The sequence below is a fragment of the Gymnodraco acuticeps genome, unplaced genomic scaffold (assembly GCF_902827175.1).
Source record: "Gymnodraco acuticeps unplaced genomic scaffold, fGymAcu1.1, whole genome shotgun sequence".
Classification (NCBI taxonomy): Eukaryota; Metazoa; Chordata; class Actinopteri; order Perciformes; family Bathydraconidae; genus Gymnodraco; species Gymnodraco acuticeps.
The window spans coordinates 199433-213688 of NW_022991582.1; the positions used below are offsets into that span (position 1 = coordinate 199433).

Genomic DNA, 14256 nt, shown 5'->3' on the forward strand with positions numbered 1-14256 from the left:
TTCCAACACAGCCTACAATACATGCATATTAAAATAAATAGGAAACGGAATTGATTGTATTTGCAGTTCTTGTATTTTTTGAGTTCTTAGTTGTATTTGTTGCTAATTTATTATGTATTAAAGGAACATACAAATATCTTTGGAAATAATGAATGCATGTTTGTTGTTTTGGCAATATATGTATTTACATATTAGAGTTTTGATAAAAAGAAGGCCTGGCAATAGTTACAAAACAGTAATAACCAGTGGTGGAAAGTAGTAAATGTACACACATTCACTGTACTTAAGTACACATTCTAGTTACTTGTATTTTACCTGAGTATTTCCATGTTATACTACTTTATACTTCTACTGTACTACATTTTGGAAGCCAAGTGTGTACTACAGTGAGGTGATGTGTCTTTTTCTGTGGTATTTCAATAATTGTTCAAAAAGTTGGAAAAAAATCTGTGTATGAAATATGTTGCTAAAATAAACAAATGACTTATTCCACATTCTGGTATTCCACCACTGGATACAACAACAGCATTCTCTGAAAATGTGACGCAACATTGATGTAACAGCGCCCTCTGCGGACACTCATTTCCGGTGAACATGGCATAGCAGCGTAATTTCCGAGGCTCCCTGAACGCAGCCTTTTCACCGCATCAACCTGCCCTGTTTATTATTAGCCGTTTAGTCCGTTTGTCTTTCATACAGGTGTGTTTCCACTCGTCCTTTTGTGTCAAATGCAGAAAACTCCAGATTAGAATCTAAATGGCCGGTGACTCACAACAGACCGGAATGTTTGTGGGAAACAGAAAAACAACAAGCAACAACGGTGACATGTTAGCCTCAGTAGGACAGGTGCCTGTCGACATTTAAATCGTTAGCAGCATTGTTGTGCTACAGAAATCAGTGTTTCGGCTTCACGAAGACGGCATAAAAGGACATCATTTATCAAGGTAAGAAGAACATTTAACTGTCTGTATGTCTAGGTTTGTTAAGCTTATTGCACTCCCAGGAACTCAGCCAGTGTTGCTAACAAGTAGCAAATTAGCTAACGGTTGGTTGACCCCTTAACCTAGGTTAGTGTTAATGTAGCTAACGGTTGTAATCTGGGAACACGTGCTATAAATAACGACTTTCTAACAGCGTGTTAAGAGCAGGTTCACAGGCCTGCGTGGGGTGGAAGAAGTACTCTTGTACTTCAGTAAAAGTAGAAATACCACAGTGTAGGAATACTCTGTTACAAGTAAGAGTCCTGCTATTAAAATGTCCCTCATGAAAAAAGTAATTCTGCAAAGTAACTAAAGGCATTAAATAAGTAGTAAGTAAAAACACACTATTTACATTTTGAATGGCAGTGGAGTAGAAAAACAGTCCCTCACAATTGTATTTAAGTACATAACTTATATTTAGTTACTTTACACCGTGTTCATAGCAGATTCACAGAGTGTTAACCCTCAGGCTGACAAGTGGAAACACTGTTGACTAATTGGGATACAACTTTTTGACGGATGTCAACAACACGTGGCAGGTTTCTACTTTATCTCGAGGTCATAGCATTTAAACAGTCTGTCTTAAACAAGCTTATCTGAGCCAGCAGGACAACAGACTTGTTTCAGAGGTTGTCTCAGGGCCTTACTGTAAGTTACAGTGCATTTTACTTTCATTTTTACTTTGTCTGTGGTGTGGTAAGTAAATCCGTTCACATGGACTCACACAAAGTTGATATAAGGCACAGATGACCTGTTCACATTTAGACTGGATTGTGTTTTTAAACAGAAAATACAATGTAACCCCTAAATGGTTTCTCTATCCTGAGCGATACAGTTGTTTGACAGGCTGTGTCCATGTGTAACACATATGTATATGTGAATGGCCATTTAAGGGTTAAATACATTGCCTTGGGTAATGTAACATGATGGGTACTATTCTCTGATATTTTACAGTCTAAATGATCAATCTACAAATGTATGAAACAACCCACACATGAATCGATAAACACAATGATAGGTTTACCCTCAAACAATCCAAAATAACAAACTAAAGTTTCTTTATGTGTTGTTTTGAAATCCTGTCAAATGAATGTTTAAAATGTTTTGCTTGGTTACATGATCAACATAGCTGTGAACTAAGTGTTGAATCGTCTCCTTAGTTCAACACTTAGTGTAAGGCAATTTGATGTATAATGAGCATTTCTCCTGTCCTGTTTCTTCTTAAAGCAACCAGATACCTACAGAGGGTGGAGCTCCACATCAGGAACCCTGCCGCCTCCTCCCTCTCCCCCTCCACCTGTTCGGCCTCTCATCCTCTCCCCCCACTCCCATCCCTCTCTCACCTGTCCTCACCTTCCACCTTATTATCTCCTATCCCCACAACTTCCTCTTTCCCCATCTCCATCCATCGCTGACATGGCGTCGGCTCAGTCGGAGCAGTCCAGCGTCCTGCAGGACGAGCTCACCTGCCCCGTGTGCCTGGACTTGTACCGCGACCCGCACTTGCTTCCTTGCGGCCATAACTTCTGCAAGAACTGCCTCAACCGCTTAAGGCGACAAGCGGATCGAGGTCGCTTCCGCTGCCCCGAGTGCCGCGACAGCCACCGCTGTGGCCTCAACTTTCAGAAAAACTTCAAACTAGCAAATATTGCCGACGACTACCGGCACCGGCGCAGCGCCACCACCGCGGCTGCTGCAGCTTCAAAATGCAGAGAGCCGCTGTCCTCTAGTCTTTCAGTGCAGCAAGGCAAGAGTGTGTTGGCTGTTCCCTGCGACTACTGCCCCGCAGCGGCTGAAGAGGCATCGGGCGTCTGCGCTGTGGACGACAAGTATTCTGCTGCTTCAGGATCTGTGGTGGTGATGGAGAAGCAGGAAGCCGCCGCCTCTGGGTCGATGTTTGCCGTCAAGACGTGCCTGAAGTGTGAGGTGTCGATGTGCCAGGAGCACGTGAAACCACATCTGGAGCTGCCGGCGTTTCGCGAGCATCCGCTGACGGAACCCATGAACGACTTGTGGAAGAGGAAGTGCCCGGATCACGATGAGATATACAGGTAGGAGGCAGGAGCGCACATTCTTAAGAGGAACTGATAAATGATCCATGGACAACGTTTGTCTTTTGTTGTATTTAATAAAGTAATAAAGAAAGCTTGTATACAAGTGGCATCGATCTCAAATGTCGGAACAGAACTACTTCACCCTCAGAGGACAGAGACGTTCTGCACCCAGAACACAGCTCACAGTCACACTATAAAGTAGAGGATAGCCAACTGGTCCCACCCTTAAATTCCCTGTCATCTACACATCCCCCATTAAACCATTAAACCCCCCAGTCCTTTAACCATTTGCTAATCCACCTTTTACCCTTCCTGAAATGTAAATCCTAAACATATGTCTCTGTTAAACACATATAGGATCATTTAAACGAGTAAAAGGCATTCGGAGTACAAGACATAATATATATATTTTAAATGATTGTATGAAAATTTGACACAACAGTAATATTTTTAAGGCAAGTTTATTTATATAGCACTTTTCAACACAAGGCAATTCAAAGTGCTTTACAAAAAACGAAAGACATTCAGAAAATGGCATTTAAAAACAGTCATTAAAAAGAAAAGATAAACATTAAAAGAAAAAGTACATGGATAAAAGTTACAGTGCTGTCTAAGATATGAATAGTTCAATTAAAAGCAGCGACAAAAATAAAAGTCTTCAGCCTGGATTTGAAAGTAGTCAGAGTTGTAGCGGACCTGCAGGTTTCTGGGAGTTTGTTCCAGATATTTGGAGCATAATAACTGAACGCTGCTTCTCCATGTTTAGTTCTGACTCTGGGGACAGAAAGCTGACCAGTCCCTGAAGACCTGAGAGATCTGGATGGTTCATCATTTAGCAGATATTTAGTTGTTCTTTGAAAGGTTTTTCTGAGTTCTGTTTTTATTTGGTGTGAAACTCCAGGTATTACTGCATGGATGACAAGATGTGTGTGTGCAACGCCTGCACCATAGAAGGAGGACACTCGGGGCACCAAATCAAGACCCTGAAGAACACCATGAAAGACTTCAAGGTACACCTTTTATTATCATCATGGCTTTTACACGGGTTAGAAAAACAGTCATTTTTAATATTATTTTGGTGATTATTAAGGCAACTTTCCCATTGTTTAAGTTGCTTTGGAAAGCCTTATATTTTCCCCCGTTACATTATAAGGCTAACAAACCACATGGTCTACATGTTCAGTATTTCACATAATTATATTTAGATATACATGTGTAGTAGCTCTTGTGCTTTGTAGCCTACTCCATTCCCAACCTTCTAAATGTGTGGCTCACACACACGTCTGGAAACCTGTGGAGTGTGTGTGTGTGTGTGTGTGTGTGTGTGTGTGTGTGTGTGTGTGTGTGTGTGTGTGTGTGTGTGTGTGTGTGTGTGTGTGTGTGTGTGTGTGTGTGTGTGTGTGTGTGTGTGTGTGTGTGTGTGTGTGTGTGTGTGTGTGTGTGTGTGTGTGTGTGTGTGTGTGTGGTGTGTGTGTGTGTGTGTGTGTGTGTGTGTGTGTGTGTGTGTGTGTGTGTGTGTGTGTGTGTGTGTGTGTGTGTGTGTGTGTGTGTGTGTGTGTGTGTGTGTGTGTGTGTGTGTGTGTGTGTGTGTGTGTGTGTGTGTGTGTGTGTGTGTGGTGTTGAAAGAGTCACATGACCTTGGTCTTTCCATAGGAGAGTTAAGTCCACTTCCTCTGCCTCCATTCTCCTGAACAGAGTGTAGCGCTGAGAGGCTTCCAGTTCACTGCGCTAGTTGTCCAGAAACCTGTTGAATTGAACATGTGGCATGAGTCACACAGAACTGACCCCAAATCAGTGTCATTTCCAGAAAATGTTCCTTGTGTTGGCAGCGAATGGACTTAATTAATACAACAACAGTGGAATAGACTCCTCGGTTTCTTTGTACAGACAGTGTCCATAATAATCATTCATGACAATGTCTTAGATCGGATATTATTAGATATTTCAATGGGTTTTATTTCTGCTTTTGACCTTAAAAAGACATTATAAGCAGCAGTGAAACAAAGTACTTTCCATTGGCATTGTAGTTAGCGATCACACCGACAGACTTGTGTTTAAATTGTTTAAATCTATTGTGACTTTATTATCACTTTGCGTCGTCATGGTCACCAGGGCACGCTGGATAAACAGATGCACAGGGTGGAGAGGAAGTACAGCATGGCAGAGAAAAAACTCCAGGAGCAGAAGGAGAAGGAGAGACAGAATAAGGTGAGATGGCTCATACTTTTCTTTCCACAGGGCTAACTGTGTGATCTCTCCTCACACCGACCCATTTGATCTATGATGTTATAACGTCTGTGTGATCACAATTAACAGTGTACAGACACTCCTGCTACTTCCTGACACACCCAGAAACAAGTTATCTCTTTTGTTTTAAATCAACAGCATGGTTTTTAACAATTGTTACTTTATTTGTTTCTTATAGTTTTCCAGCTAATATAGCAGAAGGGTTCAGTATCTGATAATAGAATTGGGCTCCAGCTAACAATTAGTTAATTTCATATTGATTCATCTGCTAATTATTTTCTCAAGCAATTGACTAATATTTGGTAACTAAAACATTGCCCAAAAAAATGAAAAATGCCCATCACAATATCCGAGAGGCAAAATGTATGCAATCAAATGTCTTCTTTTCGTAAAGAAGACATTTTTTAAGCAATAATTGACTGGTATGTCTAAACCTTGTGTATATATAGTCTACACAGTACAAGCCAATTAAATGCTTGCATTGTATACAAAATGTTTTAAACAATTGCAGTGAAATATTCGTTGACATTCTGAAGAAACATTTCTAGTTAACTTTACATGAAAGTCTAGTATATTTATTTACATTAAGTCGATGATAAATGAATCCATAATACTTACCCCTCCTCTTCATCACTTCCCTCATGCAGAAGTTTTTGGACGACTCTGAGCAGTGTTTGAACCGGCTGGTTGACGAGATGAAGGCCAAAGTTCTCCGCTTCGTCACCAGACTGCGGGAATGCACGCAAGCTCACTGCGACACCAACGGGCCGGGCATCCAGAAGAACATCTCCAGGATCTGCCAGGACCAGGCCCGGCTGCAGGAGGTCCGCTGCGGCCTGGAGAGCCTCACGCACGAGAACGACCCTTTCCGCTTCATCCAGGTGAGCGCTCAACTCTGCCCAGCTGTTGTTTAAAGTTCCCCGATTCTACTGTTTTTCATCAATATATCACAGGTCTCAGATATATACAGAGCCTGTCTCTGATTGGCTGAAACACCAAACAGATCATTGCAGCATTACCCATAATCCCCTCTGTTTCAGCCCTGTTTCCAAAGTGCTGATTCTCTGTCTGTTACTTTAGATGAAAATAAGGAGCCCCTCCCCACGCCCCTCTGAGAGAGATTTGGTTACAAAGAACTCAATGATGCTCTAGGAGGAGATTCAGGTGATAAGGTGGGGGGGTTACCTTGGTTGGTGATTGGCTAATGGTTACACAAGACAAAACATCGTTATGACATCATAAAGTGGCCAAAATCTGATCAGCTCATTTTCAGGACAAAAAGAGAGAGAATCTTTGTTCCTGAAACTTTCAGAGTCTCTTTCCACTAGGGGTGTAACGGTACACGTACCCGTACCGAAATTATTCGGTACGGGCCCTTCGGTTCGGTACAGGTGTGTACCGAACAAATATAACCTTAAACGTAAAAAATCGAGAACGTGAATAACTTTTTGGAAGTAATCTCAGGTGCTGCGTCGCAGCATTCAGAGTAATTTGGTCACATTGGGTTCAACGTCATAGAGCGAGCAAGTCATTTCATTGGATGAGAGGCATACTATGAGAGCTGGTCAGAGGGATGCGTTCAAATGTAGTCAGTAATTTGAGGAACTGTCGAAATGGCGAACGCAGATAAAGTTGAGCTCGAAAATCCTCCAGCATCATTGAAGTCTCCGGTTTGGGAACATTTTGGTTTCGCAGTTACGTACAAGGATGACGGACAAAGACAGGTGGACCGGACCAAAGCTGTTTGTCGGCATTGTTCAACTAAAATTGGTTACGCGGCTGGCAATACATCAAACTTGCACACTCTTGAAAAGGCATCACCCGAACGTGAATATCACCGGTACCAAAAGAAAAAAGACTGAAGTGCAAACCCAACTCCCAATAGCATTTAAGCCTCCACCACTCGCAAAGAGTTCAGACCGAGCCAAAGCTTTTACAAACGCCAAATATCCTTATGTTGCCATGTTAGCAAAGCGCTACCTGGCTGTATCTGCTACCTCTGTCCCTAGAGAGAGGGTGTTCTCCACAGCAGGAGACATTGTTAGTGCCAGCAGATCTGCCCTTTCGGCAAGCAATGTGGACAAGTTCATCTTTCTTTAAAAAAACATGAAAATACAATGACAAGCAAGTCCTAATGTCAAACTGGCTGCTTAGGTACTAGTACAGTACAGTTCAAATACAGATTATTTCAGTTCATCGAAAAGCTCCACCTTAATGTTTATTTTATTATATTTTGTATTTATTTGAGTGAATATTCACAGTTTAATAATAATAATAAAAAAAAATATATATATGTTTTTGTTTCGTGAAAAAAAATTCTGCTGTACCGAACCGTGACCAAAAAACCGAGGTACCTACCGAACCGAAATGTTTGTGAACCGTTACACCCCTACTTTCCACAGAGGGGACACATGTTGATGGAGAAGAGACATGAAGAAGAGGGGACACATGTTGATGTAGAAGAGACATGAAGAAGAGGGGACACATGTTGATGTAGAAGAGACATGAAGAAGAGGGGACACATGTTGATGGAGAAGAGACATGAAGAAGAGGGGACACATGTTGATGTAGAAGAGACATGAAGAAGAGGGGACACATGTTGATGTAGAAGAGACATGAAGAAGAGGGGACACATGTTGATGGAGAAGAGACATGAAGAAGAGGGGACACATGTTGATGGAGAAGAGACATGAAGAAGAGGGGACACATGTTGATATAGAAGAGACATGAAGAAGAGGGGACACATGTTGATGTAGAAGAGACATGAAGAAGAGGGGACACATGTTGATGGAGAAGAGACATGAAGAAGAGGGGACACATGTTGATGGAGAAGAGACATGAAGAAGAGGGGACACATGTTGATGTAGAAGAGACATGAAGAAGAGGGGACACATGTTGATGTAGAAGAGACATGAAGAAGAGGGGACACATGTTGATGTAGAAGAGACATGAAGAAGAGGGGACACGTGTTGATGTAGAAGAGACATGAAGAAGAGGGGACACATGTTGATGTAGAAGAGACATGAAGAAGAGGGGACACATGTTGATGTAGAAGAGACATGAAGAAGAGGGGACACATGTTGATGTAGAAGAGACATGAAGAAGAGGGGACACGTGTTGATGTAGAAGAGACATGAAGAAGAGGGGACACGTGTTGATGTAGAAGAGACATGAAGAAGAGGGGACACATGTTGATGTAGAAGAGACATGAAGAAGAGGGGACACATGTTGATGTAGAAGAGACATGAAGAAGAGGGGACACATGTTGATGTAGAAGAGACATGAAGAAGAGGGGACACATGTTGATGTAGAAGAGACATGAAGAAGAGGGGACACATGTTGATGTAGAAGAGACATGAAGAAGAGGATTTAGCATAATAGGTGACCTTTAACATTACTGCCAACCTTTCCCCAAAGTGTGCAAAAACACCGTAGCTTTTAAAATGCATGTGTGAACTACAAAGATATGTCATTTCCTAAAGCTTCCCAATGGATGTGCTCGGTGCTGCGTTACTAAAACGAGGTCATTTGAATGAAAATGTACTTTTGGTGTGATTCAGTTTTCAAGCATGTGTTGTTTTCATCTCTTCTTTAGGCTTACAAGACAACAGGAAAGCAGTAAGTGCTGCTTCAATGTTTCCCATGTTCATTATTTTCATTAATGATCATTAGCTGCATATTTTCTAGATTGATTAATGTATGTGTATTAACAACGTCCGAAATGCATAGATGTTCAGTTTACCGTCATCCATCACAGTTTGATTTGAATAGACATTCGAGAAGCTACAACCAGCATGTTTTGCTTTTTTGTTTTAAAATTACTGAAAAAGTTTCAGATTTTTCGATTGACAAATCAACAAATCTTTATTTTTAATATCTGATTGAATGAAAACAGAAGCCCTGATCCATGGTGTTTGTGTTCTAGGTGTCGTAAGCAGCTGAGAAAGAACATGTTCTACCCAGAGTACGTGGACATGGAGACGGAGGTCCTCGGAGTGATGATGGAGGAAGAGATGAGGAAATTCCTTGATGAGGAACTACCGTGTCACATTGTCGCCGCCATTAACTCCCTGTGTAAGAACTTCTTCATCTCCTTACGTGCTTTACAACAATGAAAGACATTAAGAGCATAAAACACATTAGAAACATGAAAAAGCAAAGACAATAAAACATGAATAGTTCAATAAAAAGTAGCGGCAACAAGAAAAGTCTTCAGCCTGGATTTAAAAGTATTCCGAGTCACAGCGGACCTGCAGGTTTCTGGTGCTGTGATCCAGATATTTGGCAACACCCCTAACCAAATGCTCCCATTCCTCGACCCCTAGTCTTCCTGTGACATTATTGTTCTTTTGACACTTTTCTAACCATTTTATATATGTATTTAATAACACATCTTCTCCACTTGTTTAAGAAATGCCACAAGTTAAAATGTTCAATGTTGTTGTTTGCATTGTTTCAGAGATGTTCATTTCACTTAACGGTACATTCCCAGGCTGCCAGTTGTGGTGCTATAACATCATTTAGCCTTATATGGAGAGGTGTTGGTGTAATTGAGTTGGGGAACAAATACATACGTTGGTTAATGTCTGTCCACTCATCAGGTCATCTCTCAGACCTGGAGGAGGAGGAGGAGGAGGACCAGGAGGAGAACGAGGAAGAGGCCGTTGACGATGACGACGACGACGATGACAGCAGCGTGGAGGAGATGAGGAGCGAGGGGGAGGAGGAAGACGAGGAGGAGGAGGAAGATGAGGAGGAGGAGGAGGAAGAACATGACCACAGCGAGGCTTACAGCTTCAGCCCAGGGGAGGAGGAGGACGAGGAGGAAGAAGAGGAGGAAGAAGACGGTGAGGATGACAGGGTTCCCGCGGGGTCTTAAATATGATCCAAAAAATAAGGAAGATGTGATTTAGAAGGTTTTAACCCTCCTGTTGTCTTCGGGTCAAATCTGACCGATTTACTACTTTCATCAATCATAACATTCTACTGCTTTAAGGCTTTATGATATCCTTCACAGTAGACATTTCAACATATACATTGCTGATCACCACTTTCATTGGATTTTGGATGATTTAGTCAACTTTGTAACACCCATGGTGTTCCCGCCATAAAGAAAAGGAATTAGTAACCATCCGGATCAGATAACACACACACACACACATACTCTAGATGTGTTCCCCCCCCACGTTTGCCCATCCCCCCCATATGAATCACACCTGGCACTCACAAACACACACATACACACACACAGAACAATTTGACACATTTCCCGCTCTTATGTGCCCCTCCCCCCACATGGATCACACGCAATACATGTTCAGTGTCTATTCTTTGTATATTTACTGCAGTGTTTCATGTATACCAGTAGTCTGATACAATATGTACAGTTTGAAAGGGTGTTAAATGACATTTGGTGATGATTAATGTTTTTTGTGTTAATGTAATAGCAGTTAAAACAGGACCGGTCAACACCAAAGTAAGGGGGGGAAACGAAGACAATAGGAGGGTTAAAAATGATGGGATTTGAAAGGTACTTCTGTGTTGCGATAGCGTCTAAATGTGTTTTGGGGAAAATGTCCGGGCTGCAAAGTAACCAGTACGGTAAGAGCCTTTCAGTTCCCCCCATCAATTTGTATTGACATAAATCAACATGGAACCAGTAATCACTAACTTTGCATCCCCCGGCCCCTTATCGGAGAACACCCAGCTAGTAACCTAGCAACCAAGCTTCAGCTAGCAGCAGTCATACAAATAAATATGGGGAAGTGTAAGTGCAACCGTATTTAGTTGGAAAACATCAAATGTCGTGCTTGGTTGAAACCAGTGGAGGGGAACGTGTTTGAAGCCCGCTGCACCTTTTGCAAACAAAATGTAGCGGTTTTTTTGTTCAAAAGTAGCGTTAGCTAGTGCAGCAGCCCCCGCAACAACATCGCGGTCCTCTGGGCGACGTTTGGGTCTACGTCAGGGGTGCCCAACCTTTTTTGAACCGAGAGCTACTTTTAAAGTTGCCAGTCTGCCCGAGATCTACCAGTCCAAATAGAGAGGCGTAGCCATTACTGACAGCCTACTACCAGGTAAATACACACTTCTACTTGTATAAAACTGACCTTTGTACAATTTAATACTTCATAAAATACTGCAGATCCTTTATCTTACCTCTTTCTAATCTACACACATACAAGTATTTAACTGAAGTTACACAATTGTTGTTGATACAGAGTTGGAGTTTATTCACACGTCACTACAGTGGGTAATGTTTTCAAGAAACATTGAACAGTGCTGCCACATATGACACAGGAAAAAAGAAAAGACTCTGAACCCTTTCTTTGCCATTATATAAAAATAGTGTTGCTACAAAAGTAGCAGTTAGTTAGTTAGCAGTTAGCAGTTAATTAGTTAGGCTTACTAATAAGACAACTCAGATCTGAAGCTACACAGGAATCTGCTGCCAAAGTGCAATAAAAAAGACAAAATGAATAGAATCAAACCCTTTTTTTGTTGCATTTTAGTAGATTATAAAAAGAAATGCCTTTTTTAAAATAGGATGCAAGCAACACTAGTTTCTTAACCTGAATTGATAATAGACTATAATCAATTTAAACAGAACAGATCTGAATGTTTGCATTCTTATACCATTGTGTACAATAATTATAATGAATAAGTTCAAACAAACTAAAACTTACAGCTGATTTAATAACGGTATCGGACTTGAGTTTTTATTATATCAAAAACCTGTTGAAATGCTACTGTTATTTTTACTGTCCCCAAAATGCGCGTCGGCAGCCTCCAGGAATGCTTCTTTCACAACTTCGCCGTCTTTGAAAGACTTCATGTGTTTTGCAAGAACGTGACTGACACGATAAGATGCTCTGGTAGCAGCCTTGCTCTTGTTGTTGGGCCTGGTGAAAATGGACTGCTGTGCATTTAGCTGTCCTTTCAGGCCCCTCCCCTTTTGGAGCGTAGGGCAGAATTAGGAGGGAATTCCGTCTCGTAGCGTTTGTGCACTGTTTTGAAATGCCGCTCCTAAATTACCCTTCTTCGATAAAGCCACGCTCGCATTGCAGATGAGACAGATGGACTTTGAATTGGAATAGATACAAAAATAATCATCCTCCCACTCGGAGTGAAAATTATATAGGCCTATGTTGGGCTTTTTTGCTTCTGCCATAATTGCGGTCTTGTGTGTGTGTGCGGACTGTCACTCCTGTTGACACGGACAACGTCAGCGAAATACTGCCCAATGCCCACCAGCCACGCCCCGACACATGGGGTCACGCCGGCCAATCACAAAGCTTTGATGCGTTCAAGTGCATTATTCTGGACAGGAAGATTATGTTTCAGGACATTAACATACAACAGAATGTTGTTGTTCTATTTTTAGACACATCTCGCGATCGACTGGGAATCTCCCCGCGATCGACCGGTCGGGCACCCCTGGTCTACGTCAACCCTAAAAGCGGAGGTGCTTTGAACGCTTAATACATCATACAACAGCAACGATGAAAGATTGTAGCCAAGGGAGCAGAGCTCAGAAGATAGCTCTCATCACACACACACACACACACACACACACACACACACACACACACACACACACACACACACACACACACACACACACATACACATACACATGCACATTTACTTTGTAAGTAATTATGGGACGTATTTCTTCTTTCATAGCAATTTTCCTTCATAGCTTCTTGCTGTGAAATAGGTCTTAAATTCTATTCAAAGTGGTCTTAAAAAGTCTTACATTTGAGTTTGTGAAACCTGCAGGAGTCCTGGATGATACCAATGATGGAGAAGAGGAGGACGAGGAAGAGGGAGTTGTTTAACCCAGGATTTGTAAACATATATTTTTACACCTATTAAAGCACTTTGGACTCGAGCAGCTAGCACACTTTGCCTCCTACAATATTCTGAAAGGACACTCTGGATGAACACAGAGCTTCGGTTCGGCTGGATCTTAAGGCTAACTCTGCACTGAGAATCTGCCAATGTGAACGTGGAGCTCAACCCCGGTTGCATTGAACTTTACAAAGGTGCTTTATAGTAGGAGACGTGTACATACAAATGTAAAAGGACAGAATGTGGCTGGAAGGACTCGAACAGAAGGAGTCCAAACCTCAGCATGGATTTTCTACAACTTTGGTTAAAACTTTATGGTGAATTTGCCGAATCAGAATTTGATCTAACCTTTTATCTGTAGATCTTTTGATATAATGACCGGTGCTCAGCAGAGAGAGCTTTTGAAGTTCCTTACATTCAATAAGAATAAGTGTTTGAATTCCTTGAGTTTCTCATTGCCATAGAAAGCTTTCTGATCTTTGTAAACAGGCCACCATTTGTTAACTGAAGGACAGCGAACATGCAAGGCTAGTAACGAGCTACTTGAATGAGTCCTGCGTGAATATGATTGTTTCATTTATGCTACAGTTACACATTGCAAGCCAAAGTGTGTGTGTGTGGAAAAAGTTTTGTTTGGTTAGCATTACATTAGAAATGCTATGTGCTAATAACAGTATACATAGGCTATAAGATGAATTTGCTTTTCGTAGTTGTGCTTTAAAAGCAGTTCATGCATTGTTTAAAATGTTCTATGCACAGTTCATACATTGCTCCCAAAATATCACTTTCAGATGTTGAGGAATTTTGCACTTTACTACTGAAACATGTTGTGTTCGGCCCGAAAATGAATGTTCAAGACTGATTTTAATTTTGATACGGGTGACTTTGTGAAGGGCCTAAATAAAACGAGATGTATACATACGAATAATAATAAAGATTATCGAAATGTGCCCAGTTGTTTAGCTGTCTTTTTGTGAATTCATTTTAAGAGCATGATTTAACTTTAATGTTGTGTCTAGAATGGCAGAAAATAAGGGGGTTGGAGATACATAATCTACATTTAACTTAACTACATTTTAGAAGTTAATAAGACTGAATTTCATTACTGAAGTGGCTGAAAAAGA

At 41.4% G+C, this 14256-nt stretch overlaps 1 protein-coding gene across 1 annotated transcript; it reads left to right on the top strand.

Moving 5' to 3' along the window:
- The first annotated feature begins 107 nt into the window (after positions 1–107).
- On the top strand, positions 108–14082 carry zgc:92594 (uncharacterized protein LOC436996 homolog). Its single transcript, XM_034197618.1, has 9 exons — positions 108–944; positions 2208–3031; positions 3936–4044; positions 5147–5242; positions 5929–6162; positions 8877–8899; positions 9207–9355; positions 9883–10128; positions 13061–14082. Exons 2-9 carry the CDS (start codon positions 2397–2399, stop codon positions 13117–13119), a joined length of 1551 nt encoding a protein of 516 aa, XP_034053509.1. The 5' UTR covers positions 108–944; positions 2208–2396; the 3' UTR covers positions 13120–14082.
- The last annotated feature ends 174 nt before the right edge of the window (positions 14083–14256 follow it).

What these genes read in the sequence shown, in the direction of transcription:
- zgc:92594 (XM_034197618.1), top strand. Translation starts at nt 2,397, where the DNA reads ATGGCGTCGGCTCAGTCGGAGCAGTCCAGCGTCCTGCAGGACGAGCTC. An exon ending in GATCACGATGAGATATACAG is followed by an intron (nt 3,032 to 3,935) that starts GTAGGAGGCAGG and finishes GTGAAACTCCAG; the next exon opens with GTATTACTGCATGGATGACA. An exon ending in AGAAGAGGAGGAAGAAGACG is followed by an intron (nt 10,129 to 13,060) that starts GTGAGGATGACA and finishes TGAAACCTGCAG; the next exon opens with GAGTCCTGGATGATACCAAT.